The sequence below is a fragment of the Procambarus clarkii genome, chromosome 10 (genome assembly GCF_040958095.1).
Source record: "Procambarus clarkii isolate CNS0578487 chromosome 10, FALCON_Pclarkii_2.0, whole genome shotgun sequence".
In the NCBI taxonomy this organism is placed as follows: Eukaryota; Metazoa; Arthropoda; class Malacostraca; order Decapoda; family Cambaridae; genus Procambarus; species Procambarus clarkii.
Genome location: NC_091159.1, coordinates 39,711,789 through 39,724,976, shown reverse-complemented (window position 1 = coordinate 39,724,976; position 13,188 = coordinate 39,711,789). Strand labels below are relative to the sequence as shown.

At 40.8% G+C, this 13,188-nt stretch overlaps 1 protein-coding gene across 1 annotated transcript in view; it reads right to left on the bottom strand.

The window, feature by feature from the left end:
• The window catches only part of LOC123745507 (fibrillin-2), a 196,791-nt gene that overhangs the window by 14,571 nt on the left and 169,032 nt on the right, over nt 1-13,188 (bottom strand). Inside the window, 7 exon segments of the mRNA XM_069322332.1 lie at nt 2,883-3,623; nt 5,934-5,979; nt 5,981-6,036; nt 7,316-7,513; nt 7,675-7,850; nt 10,648-11,140; nt 12,192-12,416. Coding sequence (XP_069178433.1) covers nt 2,883-3,623; nt 5,934-5,979; nt 5,981-6,036; nt 7,316-7,513; nt 7,675-7,850; nt 10,648-11,140; nt 12,192-12,416 — 1,935 coding nt within the window.

Genomic DNA, 13,188 nt, shown 5'->3' with positions numbered 1-13,188 from the left:
CATGGGGCATGGATCACTACATGCTTTGTACTTAAGCAGTGGCTGGGAGAAGTATGATATTACAGATGGGCAGCGGATTGCTGCCTCTGAAATCGTCTTTATTGGAACCATCAATGTAGTACAGTGGTAAGAGCTTTTCACTCACATTGTGGGATTGAGAGTTCAAGTCTCCTAGTGCCCAAGTGAATGAAATGACATACATACATTATAAATATAATAATATATATAATATAGTAAGGGATATATGCACCTCCGGTGCAATTGTAGGGGACCCATTGCCTCGGAGAAGAAAATAAAGATCACTGAATACTTTAATATTTTCTTCTCCTACCACTCCTATTCTTTTTTTTGTGTGTTTGCGTGTGTATGTATGTATGTATGTATATATACAGTATATTATATACATATATATATATATATAATATATATATATATATATAATATATATATATATATATATATATATATATATATATATATATATATATATATATATATATATATATATATATATATATATATATATATATATGAATGAAACTCACACCCCAGAAGTGACTCGAACCCATACTCCCAGAAGCAACGCAACTGGTAACTACAGGGCGCCTTAATCCGCTTGACCATCACGGCCGTCAAAAGGAAGTGATAGCCGAGGCTATTTGAGCCACTTCCCCGACGGCAACTCGGATAGTAATCTTGGGCATAGCATTTCACCAAATCACCTCATTCTTTGGGGCACACGTGAGGAACACAAATGCAAACAAGCCTGAATGGTCCCCAGGACTATATGCGAATGAAAACTCACACCCCAGAAGTGACTCGAACCCATACTCCCAGAAGCAAGTCAAGCGGATTGATGGTCAAGCGGATTAAGGCGCCCTGTAGTTACCAGTTGCGTTGCTTCTGGGAGTATGGGTTCGAGTCACTTCTGGGGTGTGAGTTTTCATTCGCATATAGTCCTGGGGACCATTCAGGCTTGTTCGCATTTGTGTTCCTCACGTGTGCCCCAAAGAATGAGGTGATTTGGTGAAATGCTATGCCCAAGATTACTATCCGAGTTGCCGTCGGGGAAGTGGCTCAAATAGCCTCGGCTATCACTTCCTTTTGACGGCCGTGATGGTCAAGCGGATTAAGGCGCCCTGTAGTTACCAGTTGCGTTGCTTCTGGGAGTATGGGTTCGAGTCACTTCTGGGGTGTGAGTTTTCATTCGCATATAGTCCTGGGGACCATTCAGGCTTGTTCGCATTTGTGTTCCTCACGTGTGCCCCAAAAAATGAGGTGATTTGGTGAAATGCTATGACCAAGATTACTATCCGAGTTGCCGTCGGGGAAGTGGCTCAAATAGCCTCGGCTATCACTTCCTTTTGACGGCCGTGATGGTCAAGCGGATTAAGGCGCCCTGTAGTTACCAGTTGCGTTGCTTCTGGGAGTATGGGTTCGAGTCACTTCTGGGGTGTGAGTTTTCATTCGCATATAGTCCTGGGGACCATTCAGGCTTGTTCGCATATATATATATATATATATATATATATATTATATATATATATATATATATATATATATATATATAATATATATATTATATATATATATATATATATATATATATTATATATATATATATATATATATATATATATATATATATATATATATATATATATATATATATAAATATATATATATAATATATATATATATATATATATATATATATATATATATATATTATAATATATATATATAATGTCGTACCTAGTAGCCAGAACGCACTTCTCAGCCTACTATGCAAGGCCCGATTTGCCTAATAAGCCAAGTTTTCATGAATTAATTGTTTTCGATTACCTAACCTACCTAACCTAACCTAACCTAACTTTTTCGGCTACCTAACCTAACCTAACCTATAAAGATGGGTTAGGTTAGGTTAGGTAAGGCTGGTTAGGTTCGGTCATATATCTACGTTAATTTTAACTCCAATAAAAAAAAATTTACCGCATACATAATGAAATGGGAAGTTTTATCATTTCATAAGAAAAAAATTTGAGAAAATATATTAATTCATGAAAACTTGGCTTATTAGGCAAATCGGGCCTTGTATAGTAGGCTGAAAAGTACGTTCTGGCTACTAGGTACGACATATGTATATATATATATATATATATATATATATATATATATATATATATATATATATATATATATATATATATGTCGTACCTAGTAGCCAGAACTCACTTCTCAGCCTGCTATTCAAGGCCCGATTTGCCTAATAAGCCAAGTTTTCATGAATTAATGTTTTTCAACTACCTAACCAACCTAACCTAACCTAACCTAACTTTTTCGGCTACCTAACCTAACCTAACCTATAAAGATAGGTTAGGTTAGGTTGGTAGGGTTGGTTAGGTTCGGTCATATATCTACGTTAATTTTAACTCCAATAAAAAAAAATTGACCTCAACATAATGAAATGGGTAGCTTTATCATTTCATAAAAAAAATTGAGCAAATATATAAATTCAGGAAAACTTGGCTAATTAGGCAAATCAGGCCTTGCATAGTAGGCTGAAAGTGCGTTCTGGCTACTAGGTACGACATATATATATATATATATATATATATATATATATATAATATGCAGAAAAACCACATGTGAAAAATAGAGAATGCTAAATGTATTTTTGGCTTAATTCGCCATCATCAGAACAAAGTAGAATTCATTCTACTTTGCTTTGATGATGGCAAATTACGCCAAAAACGTGTTTAGCATTCTCTATTTTTCACATGTGCTTTTTCCGCATACTTGGATCAGTGTTTGCATGATATTTGTTGCATATATATATACATACATACAGTACACTGATGAAATTCTCATAATTTACTTACTTTACATGAAAAGCATCCCTCAGTTGAGATGATATTTTTATTGTCATGTGAATCCTCTTGGCCAATGGGGAAGGTTGGTACACCACCCAGATCATACTGCGATGACACATAGCCGAAGGTGCTGCCTCCTACAAAGCTACCAGTTCCATACCCTCCAGTTCCTGTAGCACCTCCATATAGGCCACCACTGCTCCCTCCATAGCCACTGGTACCTCCATAACCACCTGTGCCACCAACACCACCACCAGGGCCAAATGCACCAGGGCCTCCTGGGCCACCACCCGGGCCAAATGTACCAGCGCCTCCTGTGCCACCACCAGGGCCAAATCCACTAGGGCCAAATCCACCAGGGCCTAATGGGCTGCCACCAAATCCACCAGGGCCTCCTGGGCTGCCACCAAATCCACCAGGGCCTCCTGGGCTACCACCAAATCCACCAGGGCCAAATCCACCTCCTTGACCACCACCACCAAATCCAGCACCTGGACCACCACCACCAAATCCAGCACCTGGACCACCACCCCCAAATCCAGCACCTGGACCACCCCCAAATCCAGCACCTGGACCACCCCCAAATCCAGCACTTTGACCACCACCAAATCCAGCACCTTGGCCACCCCCAAATCCAGCACCTGGACCACCACCAAATCCAGCACCTGGACCACCACCACCAAATCCACCAAACTGAGTGTTGTAGCCACCACTACCAACGGGGGGATTTAAGGTAGACATACAGTGACCCTGGAAGAAAATAAACACATTAAATATCATAATATGGTATACCGGGTATGTATGTTAGAAATTTAGTAGTGTTGAACTGAAAATATTTTTATTGGTCTATGACAAGACGACATTTAATATTTGTAACTAGCTAAATAAGAAAAATTCATACATTCTAACAAAAATTTTATGATTTTAAAACTACAGTAATATAATTAAAGAGGCAATACAAAACATTCAGATCTCGGCATTTAACCCTTTCACTGTGAATTGACTCCGGTTAACAAAATAAAAATTCTGTTTGAGCCTTTTTAGTAGCCTCCCACTGCTACAACCTGGCAATAAACCAGCAGTGAATGTAATGAAATGCTTCTTCCTGGTTGGGCCCTGATGGCTTCCTCAAGCTAACAGTACTTAGGTAGCTCCACACAAATGTCTACTAGATGAGCACACATGAGACAGAGCAGTTCTAGGAATCCTTATAGATATAATAGCACTATAGGCCTGTAGTGGAGCTTACCTAGACCCATGAAAGAAAACTCTAATATTGTTTCAATATTGCTTACAATGCAAATGCAGTTATCATTAAATATTTTATAATGCCAATGTGGCAATCATTATAGTATTAAATTCCATGATACCATAATGTATGGTATAATAGGTCCATAATGCATATAAGTCCTATAAATTGGACTTAAAGAATAATAATATGTTAAGAGGTAGAATGAACTTCACATCACCACCATCAATATCATTGTCTCCAGCCCTGCATAAACCATTTAGCACAATAAGCACGTACTTAGAGCTTCAAGTAAAGAGGGGCCCCAATTAAGTTTTTTTCCAGTGCCAGATTTACAATGGACCATGGTGAAGTGCTGCAGTTGAACCAGGGCCCATAAAATGGTGGCCCCATAATAAATGAAAAAATATTAATATTAATTAAAAACAAAATATAGGAAGGGGGCTACCACCTCTGGCTACAAGAAGGGGACCCATTTTAACAGGATTTAGGGTACCCCTCTCTATTTTTGCTCTCTCCTTATCCTACATCTCTTCCTCTCTCTGCCTATTGCTACCTCTCAACTTTCCACTTCCTGGAGGGCATGGGATCAGACAGTGAGCCCATCTGGTGCCTGGAAATGTTACAATGGATAAACGAGTGTCTAACTGATTACAGTTTATTAACTGTACTATTACTAATTACTAACTGTACTATTATTAACGGTAACACCAGTCGTCATCAAGGAATGTAAACACCTCTATCTGGGCCTAACACTCGCCTCGAGTTACTTTTATTGTACAATGTTGAAGGGCACATATGTTTGTGCAGTGCAGGTGGGAGTGGGGAGAAGAGAGATAAACATTCCCATCCCTTTTACCCTTCCTCTCCTTCCTTTCATTCTCCTTCCTCTCCTCTCTGTGTGTGTCTCTCTCTATCTCTGTCTGTGTGTCTCTCTCTCTATCTCTGCCTGTGTGTCTCTCTATCTCTGTCGGTGTGTCTCTCTCTCTATCTCTGTCTGTGTGCCTCTCTCTCTATCTCTGTCTGTGTGTCTCTCTCTCTATCTCTGTCTGTGTGTCTCTCTATCTCTGTCTGTGTGTCTCTCTCTATCTCTGTCTGTGTGTCTCTCTCTTTATCTTTGTCTGTGTGTCTCTCTCTCTATCTCTGTCTGTCTGTGTGTCTCTCTCTCTGTCTCTGTCTCTCTGTCTGTCTGTCTCTCTCTCTGTCTCTTTCTCTCTGTCTCTCTGTCTCTCTGTCTCTCTCTCTCTCTCTGTTTGTCTCTGTTTGTCTCTGTCTCTGTTTGTCTGTTTGTCTGTTTGTCTGTCTGTCTGTCTGTCTGTCTGTCTGTCTGTCTGTCTGTCTGTCTGTCTGTCTGTCTGTCTGTCTGTCTGTCTGTCTGTCTGTCCTGTCTCTCTCTCTCTCTCTCTCTCTCTCTCTCTGTGTCTGTCTCTCTGTGTGTATCTGTCTCTCTCTTTGTGTATCTGTCTCTCTCTTTGTGTATCTGTCTCTCTCTCTCTGTGTCTCTGTCTGTCTCTATCTCTCTCTCTGTGTCTCTGTCTCTCTCTGTGTTTGTCTGTCTGTCTGTCTGTCTGTCTGTCTGTCTGTCTGTCTGTCTGTCTGTCTGTCTGTCTGTCTGTCTGTCTGTCTGTCTGTCTCTCTCTCTCTCTCTCTTTGTTTCTGTCTCTGTCTCTGTCTCTCTCTCTCTCACTCTCTCTCTCACACATTCTCAGAGGTCAGAGAACAACACCAGGGACAGGGCCTCTGTTATGTAAAATTTAATTATAACAAAAGGAATAAGACTAATAAGAAAAATATGTCAAGTGCTAACTTACAGAACCAATCCTGGAGAAGCCTGAGGGACAACCACAGGCAACAGCCATCACCAAGGGCATTGCAGCCAAAGGTACAGGGACTGGATATACAGCTATCATCTACCTGCAATGTAACAAATAAAATTAATTAATATTTTATTAATCAACATGTAATAATATGTTGACATGTAATAATAATGTGCAATAATATGATGTCTTTTCACTTTCAGAAGAGACAAAATTTCCTCATCAGAGGTTATACGGTAATTACAAGTAAGATTTATAAACTATTTGCACTCCACATACTAATGACAAAATACAGAACCATATGGTGCATATGTAGCATATGATTACATGTACATATCTGGTTGATAAGATAAAGCATTTAGTGTTTTTTTATTTATTTATTTAGTATAGTCTTGGTTAAAGCAGTTGGTTTGTTGGCACTGTAGTGAAGTGTCATAGTAATTAATCGCCTTCAAAACTGCCAAGTGCAAGAAATAACAAAAACAAATACAAAATTTTGTCTTATAAAAGTGTTCATTTGTGTTCACTGATCACGGCAAAAATAATCGTGGCGACATATTTTGGCAGCAATAGGGAGAGGAAGTCTAGCAAAACTGAGGCGTTGACAGAGTAAGTGTCGGAGACGGTCAGCTCCACCTGCACTGCCATGCAGGAGTTGCCACAAAGTTATTATTACCTAATTATTTCAATGTCTCTGATTTATTTTCTCTTTTTTTTTTTGCATAATATTATTCTATAGTGTGTAGTGATATATTTATATGATAACATGTATGAACCATCGCTATACTCAAAAGTATGGTGTGCATATTAGTGATTCAATTATTATGTTCATAAAACAATAAAGAAATAGTTTTGCTGTTATTACACTATATACAGTGGAGCCTCGATTAACAAATTTAATCTGTTTCGGCACCAAGCTCGTCATGTGAAAAGCTCGTCTTTCAAAACGAATTTCCCCATTTAATTTAATAAACACAAATAAAATATAAATTATATATTATTTTTACATGACTATTTAAAATTCTTCAATGTGTTTTCTTAAAAATTGAATGCTATAAATACATGATTGACTAGAATTATGAAGACTGTGTCCGAGATCCATCCCACAGTCATTATGATCTAGAAACACACACTGTTGTCTATTTCAAAGTTTAAATTTTGAGTAAATGATTATGGCTTTTGTTATGCCTTTCACTAAAAGCACCAAAGGTTTTGTGAAGCTTTAGGTATCCAAGACTTGCAATTCAGATGCAGCCGATTCTCCTAAGGTTTCCCAACATCAAGAAAACATTCAAATTTAAGTGTCCTCTCCTAACCTATCAGAGGACCCAAAAAAGAAAATGGGACAGTACTGTATAGTTAAATCATGAACAAACCTGGATGCAGACAAACAATGCAAAGTTGAAGGAGTATCCGTTAGGACAAAGACATTTGTATGAACCAAGAGTGTTTTGACAATCTGCAGAGCCACACATAGTACTTTGCGAACACTCGTCATCATCCACGCATTGGTTGTAGTAGTGGTGGCGGCGGTAACCATCGGGACACCCACACAGGAATCCACCTTGCAAGTTCTACAACAATAATAATTTTTAATCAATATGATGCTTTGAGTGTGGTAAAGAACATATTATGCATTGAAGGAATGTTCTAGAAATTATCAATAAACGAAAATTAACAATTACAAAATAAATTTGATCAAATAAACATTTCAGACAACTTTTAGGGAGTTCACCTCACATCCTGATTCACAAGACCCATCAAGAGAACACTCATCAGAGTCAATGCACATAGTCCCTGAAGGATCAAGCCGATATCCGCGAGGACACATGCATCTGAAGCTTCCTCTTGTATTTATACATGTACCCAGTGGACCACACAAACCAGTCTGCTCCACACACTCATTAATATCTGACAGGAAAGAGAAAAGAATAAGACAGTTTCTTAGGATGCAAACCTGCTTCAGCAATTTACCTAGATATTTGAACATTTCCAATGAAGAGAGCTAATTATTCATGGGCCAGAATATCTCAGCATACAGGGTGGTTTGAGCACTGGGGATATAATGAGTACTGGGTACATTGAGTAATTGGGGAAACAATGAGGGGGTGCGATGAGAACTGGAGAACAATGCATACCAGAGGTACAACAAGTATTAGGGGATATAATAAAAATGGGAAGGGTAAATGGTGGGTGGTGGAAAAGGTGGTGATGGTGGTGGCAGAAACTGTGGTGGCTGTGATGCAAGTAGTGAAAAAAACCAGCATTGAATGTAATGAAACTCCATTTTCTGGGTGAGCCCCGGAGGCTCCCAGGAACTTATTGGGCTAATATATGTTATATTAGACCGGGACATTAACTATGGAATTCAGACCTACAAGGGACCAGCGCCAGAACCTGACCCCTTCAGAGTGGTTTCAGGGAGCAATGACTCTGGAAAACCCCCCTTGTGGTTGGGGGTTTTCCTTATCTGCCATCAAACGGGGTTAAGCACCCAGAAAGGTAGGCATAACAAAACAAACCCCACATGGTAAGAAACTAAAACAAAAACTGAACAAATAGGTACAAACTCCCTACAATCCAAAGGAAACAAGCAAACATCACACTTTACTGCCGTGCTGCTCGTCCGGGCAGCCCTCCCCGCCCCGAGAGGGGGAGGGGGAGGGTCCAGACCTCACCACGCTGGCTGCCTAGCATCAGTTCGAAAGCTAAGCTTCAACCAACGCGAAAAAACTGTCGATCGGTGGGAGGGAGGGTTGCCAGAGAGCCTCCGGGGCTCACCCAGAGAATGGTGTTTCATTACATTCAATGCTGGTTTTCTGTGGGGAGCCCCTACAGCTCCCTGGAGCTACATACCCAAAGAGAAGGAAAAGAAAGGGCTGACCCGGGAGGCGGCCGCCACAAACTCCACAACGCGAAGTTGAGACAACTGGCAGCAACCTGCAACCCAAAGCAACACAAGAACGCACAGGAGCAGACACGCTCACAAAAGAACGGTGGCCAGGAACCTGTGCGACTCTCAAATCCTCGCTCCCAAAATAAGCCCAAGACGAGCTGATGACAAAATGAGCCCAAGATGAGCTGATGACAAAATGAGCCCAAGACAACCCAAACACGGCAGCGAAAGTTGCAAACATCCAAACGGCATGGTGCAAGGATAAACCGCAGACTGGTAGACTTAAGAAACCTGCAGACGATCTGGGAGACAAACCATATTTTGTTGGCACTGGCCCTCAGAGGCCAACAAAATATGACCTTTGAAAAACAATCTTGAACCAAAGAACCAAAGGGGCTACCACAAACTGAGGAGAGGAAGAAAAAGAGGGCACCCTGATGAAGGACCAGGACGGCTCAGGTTGCGCATGAGCAGGGCGGAGGTGAAACAAAACACGAGAAAGTGTACGGAACGGGGCGGATGTGATGTCCACCCCGAACTCAAGCTAGAACGGCTCCGCCAGCACCGCACGATATGAGGTGACAGTAAAAAACATCAATTAACAGTCCTGAAAACCCAAGAAAGTACAAGACAACCCGATGTGAAAGAGAAGACAACCTACGAAGAGTAAGAAAATGGCGAATAGAAACGCGAGGAACGTCATACTGTCACCGAGACGAAAATCGCAGGTGGGACACCATCAACAAAGCCACCTGATCACCTTAGAGATGGTGATACACCCGCATCAAAAAACCAGACGCGAAGAGCCGAGGTGAAGGCCGAACCAGTCACGTACAGGACCGGTCCGACCTGCCAAAAGAGGCGGAGCCGCTGGAAACGCCCCAGGTTCGGACACCTATCAAGCGGCGTCTGAAAACAAAGCTGGGCCGGCCACCAAGGGACCACGAGGAGTACTCTCCTTGGGAAGGACTCCAACTGAGCCAGAACCCGAAGCAACAGCTGGACCAGGAGAAGAACAGGTAACTCCACTACGACCAGTCCTGCTGAAAGGCATCCACTGCGAATGCTTCGCAGGCGAGTAAGGGCGCCATATAGAATGGGAGACGCCGAGATCACGCTGACGCAAAGGTGTCCATGTCCAGGAGTCTGTACGTCCGGCAGAGCCAACAAAACGAGTTGGCGACAACTGGCTAATCCGTGAACAGAGGAATGAACTGAGACAGGCCGTGAGCCAAGACATAGGACACCCCGGACCACAGCACTCGTCCTCCAACATGGCAAATGAATTTGCTGTCCTTGGGGCGTCTGTAGGCGGCCTTGTCAATGTCACAGTAGTGACATTCCAACATTGTTACATTGGTTGTAGTGCTAGTGGTAGGATTGGTTGTAGTGCTGGTGGAAGGATTGGTTGTAGTGCTGGTGGTAAGATTGGTTGTAGTGCTGGTGGTAAGATTGGTTGTAGTGCTGGTGGTAGGACTGCTAGTAGTGTTTTGGGCATTTGTGGAGAAATATTTGAGCAGTGATGTTTATTAAATTTTGAGATATGGCTCAGCAGCAAGAGCGATATTCCTTGCACCACCATACATAAGACTGGACAATTTCAAGTCAATACATGAGGGCATTCTCTGGATACTGCATGGGACACCACAAATTTTGGAAAATACATTTAATTCTTTGAAAACTATAAGGTATCCCTTTGGGGATATTTAATTATAGATAATCTCAAAACAAATGGTCAATAAACCAGTCAACAAATACCAAAGGAATAAGCATGATAATGCATTGAAAAATTATAAAAAATACAGGACATACCAATACACTGTTCACCAACTTCGTTGTATCCTTGAGCACATGTACACTTGTATGAGCCTTGAGTGTTAACACATTCATTTTCACAGGTGTGCTGACCTGTTGCACACTCATCAAGATCTCGGCAAGTAATACCATCAGGGTTGAGTGTATAGCCACGTGGACAGGAGCAGCGGTAAGAGCCTTCAGTATTTTGGCAGGTAAACTTACATGGTGGGGGTGTACGTTCACATTCATTCACATCAATGCACCTTGTTCCAGAATGGTCTGGCTTGTAACCTTTGTCACAGATACATCGGTAGGAGCCCATGGTGTTGATACATTTTCCATTTCTACAAAGATTTGGCATTTGGCATTCATCAATATCAAGGCCATCACTGGAAAAGCCAGCCTCCATGCAAATTTCATCATACTCAGGTGTACCTCTACGTGGACAGTGTTCACACATTGGGCCCCAAGCCAGGCCCATTGTGCAGCAGCAATCTGCCTTGGTTACCTGTAAGGATAATATGGACAGTTGATTATATGGCAACACTATCTTGGACAAAATACATCATCAATTGATATGTTATTTAGATGCACACAAACTACAAACTATGTGAAATGGCATTAACCATTCAACTGAATAAATCATACATGTATGCTCATGGCCTAACTGACTGCATTGTGCAAAGTCATACAGGGATGCTTAGAGTATGATGAAAGATTTAAAAAATCCCGCAGGTACATGAGGCTCACATCTGCTTTCTCAGACCTCCAGTAAACAGATGGCATCTTAAGAAAAAATGCATGAACACCATTTCTGGGTGTGACGGCATCAATACTGAGTGAGCAACCCAGGGTGGCTTGTTTCTTTTTTCTCCATGAACCTTGAAATTGTCTGTTTTGTTTCACTTACTTATGGATGTTTCCTTGGTGAGGGTGTTTGTAACAATCCCCTTCTCCCTGCGCACCTGTGATGATGAGGTCAGATTCTGGCTCTGGTCTCCAGTAGGCATTGCAGCCTCCTAGGGCTGATATAACTAAATAAGTGTAGTTACAAGATGAGTTTATACTAGTGGTGTCCTATCTTCCCAGTACTCTTTGATGTGACTTGTGTTTGGAGCTACTTCAGTGAACCAGCTTCTGTTCGGTCCCTCAAGAGATGTACAGTGACTGAATACTGTACATGGGCCTACAATATAATTTGCACACCTATATTACAAGTAAACCTGTTTTTATACACCTCAAAGGAAGAATCTTGCAACTAACTACTTTGCTGATCTGTGGGAGTGTTGTCTCAAGAGCTGTGCTACTTTGGGCTAAAGCTGAGTGGTACCAGGGCTCAGCTTGGGGATCTACTGATCCACTCCTCGCACAAAAGTTAATGTAGGCTCCTATTAATTTGAATTCTGCAACATAGTTCAATGAAAATAAAGACAAAATTATTATTATAATTATAATAATTATTACAATAATCATTATTATAATAATTATTATAATAATATAATAATTATAATTATAATATTATTATATATTCACATTCTCCAAATGAATGTCAGTCTTACCTTTACCAGGCTGTCACTTGTGGTCGAGCACATACCACCGATAAGCTGCCTGAAGCAGAATCCCTCACGTCGATCAATGCATTGCTTTCCATCTCTGCTGGGTACAAACCCTTCATAGCACTCGCATCTGTAGGAGCCCTTAGTGTTGATGCAACGACCACTCTTACAGATGTTGGGGTTGAGGGCACACTCATTGACATCTTTGCAGTCATCTGTCATGCCCACCTGTTTTAAAGTCATTGTTACAAAATTATGATTTATGGTGATGGTTATTTTGTGTGTTTACTTTTATATCAATATATCTGGACAAATGCATAAAAAATAAGATTGTTTAACACATGATATAATATTTTAAGATATGCATTGAAGCTATTCAGTTTGAGAAGATTTGGCAGACATATATTGCCCATAGTTTCCTTTCTGAGCTCATCTATTTGGCTGCTGCTTCAAGTAAGATCGCACTATGTATTTGGACATGGATTGTGTTACTAAAAAATTAACATTCCAACCCAGTAATGATCATTGAATGGCCTTTCCATAAAAAATTAAAGCTCTTCATAGCTTTCTCTTGTGATTAAAGATGGCCTTTGAATGAGAGCTCTCACCAACTACAGTACCATCTAGGTTGTCTGGCTCAACCTTCCATTCACCATCAGGCAGAAGCACCCAAGAGTTCACAGACCTAACCCGGTCCAGAGTATGAATACTGGAGAAGTCTATTTGTGACCAATTTCAAGAGTTCTTTTATTTCTTCAGCTTGTTCATGGGCCAGGGTTTTTTTGGTGAAAAGGTAACTTAAGCAGTAAGGCTGTGCTCCATCACAACCTGGCTAATATGGTTTTCTGTAGTAACTTGTCCAAACCACACTTGAAAATTTCAACCTTGATTCTGTAGTGTTTCCTATATTTGCTGGAAGAAGATTGAAGAGGTAGACCTTTGATGTTCATACAATGTTCTGTGATTGTTCCTATAACAATAATTCTTCACTAGATCTATT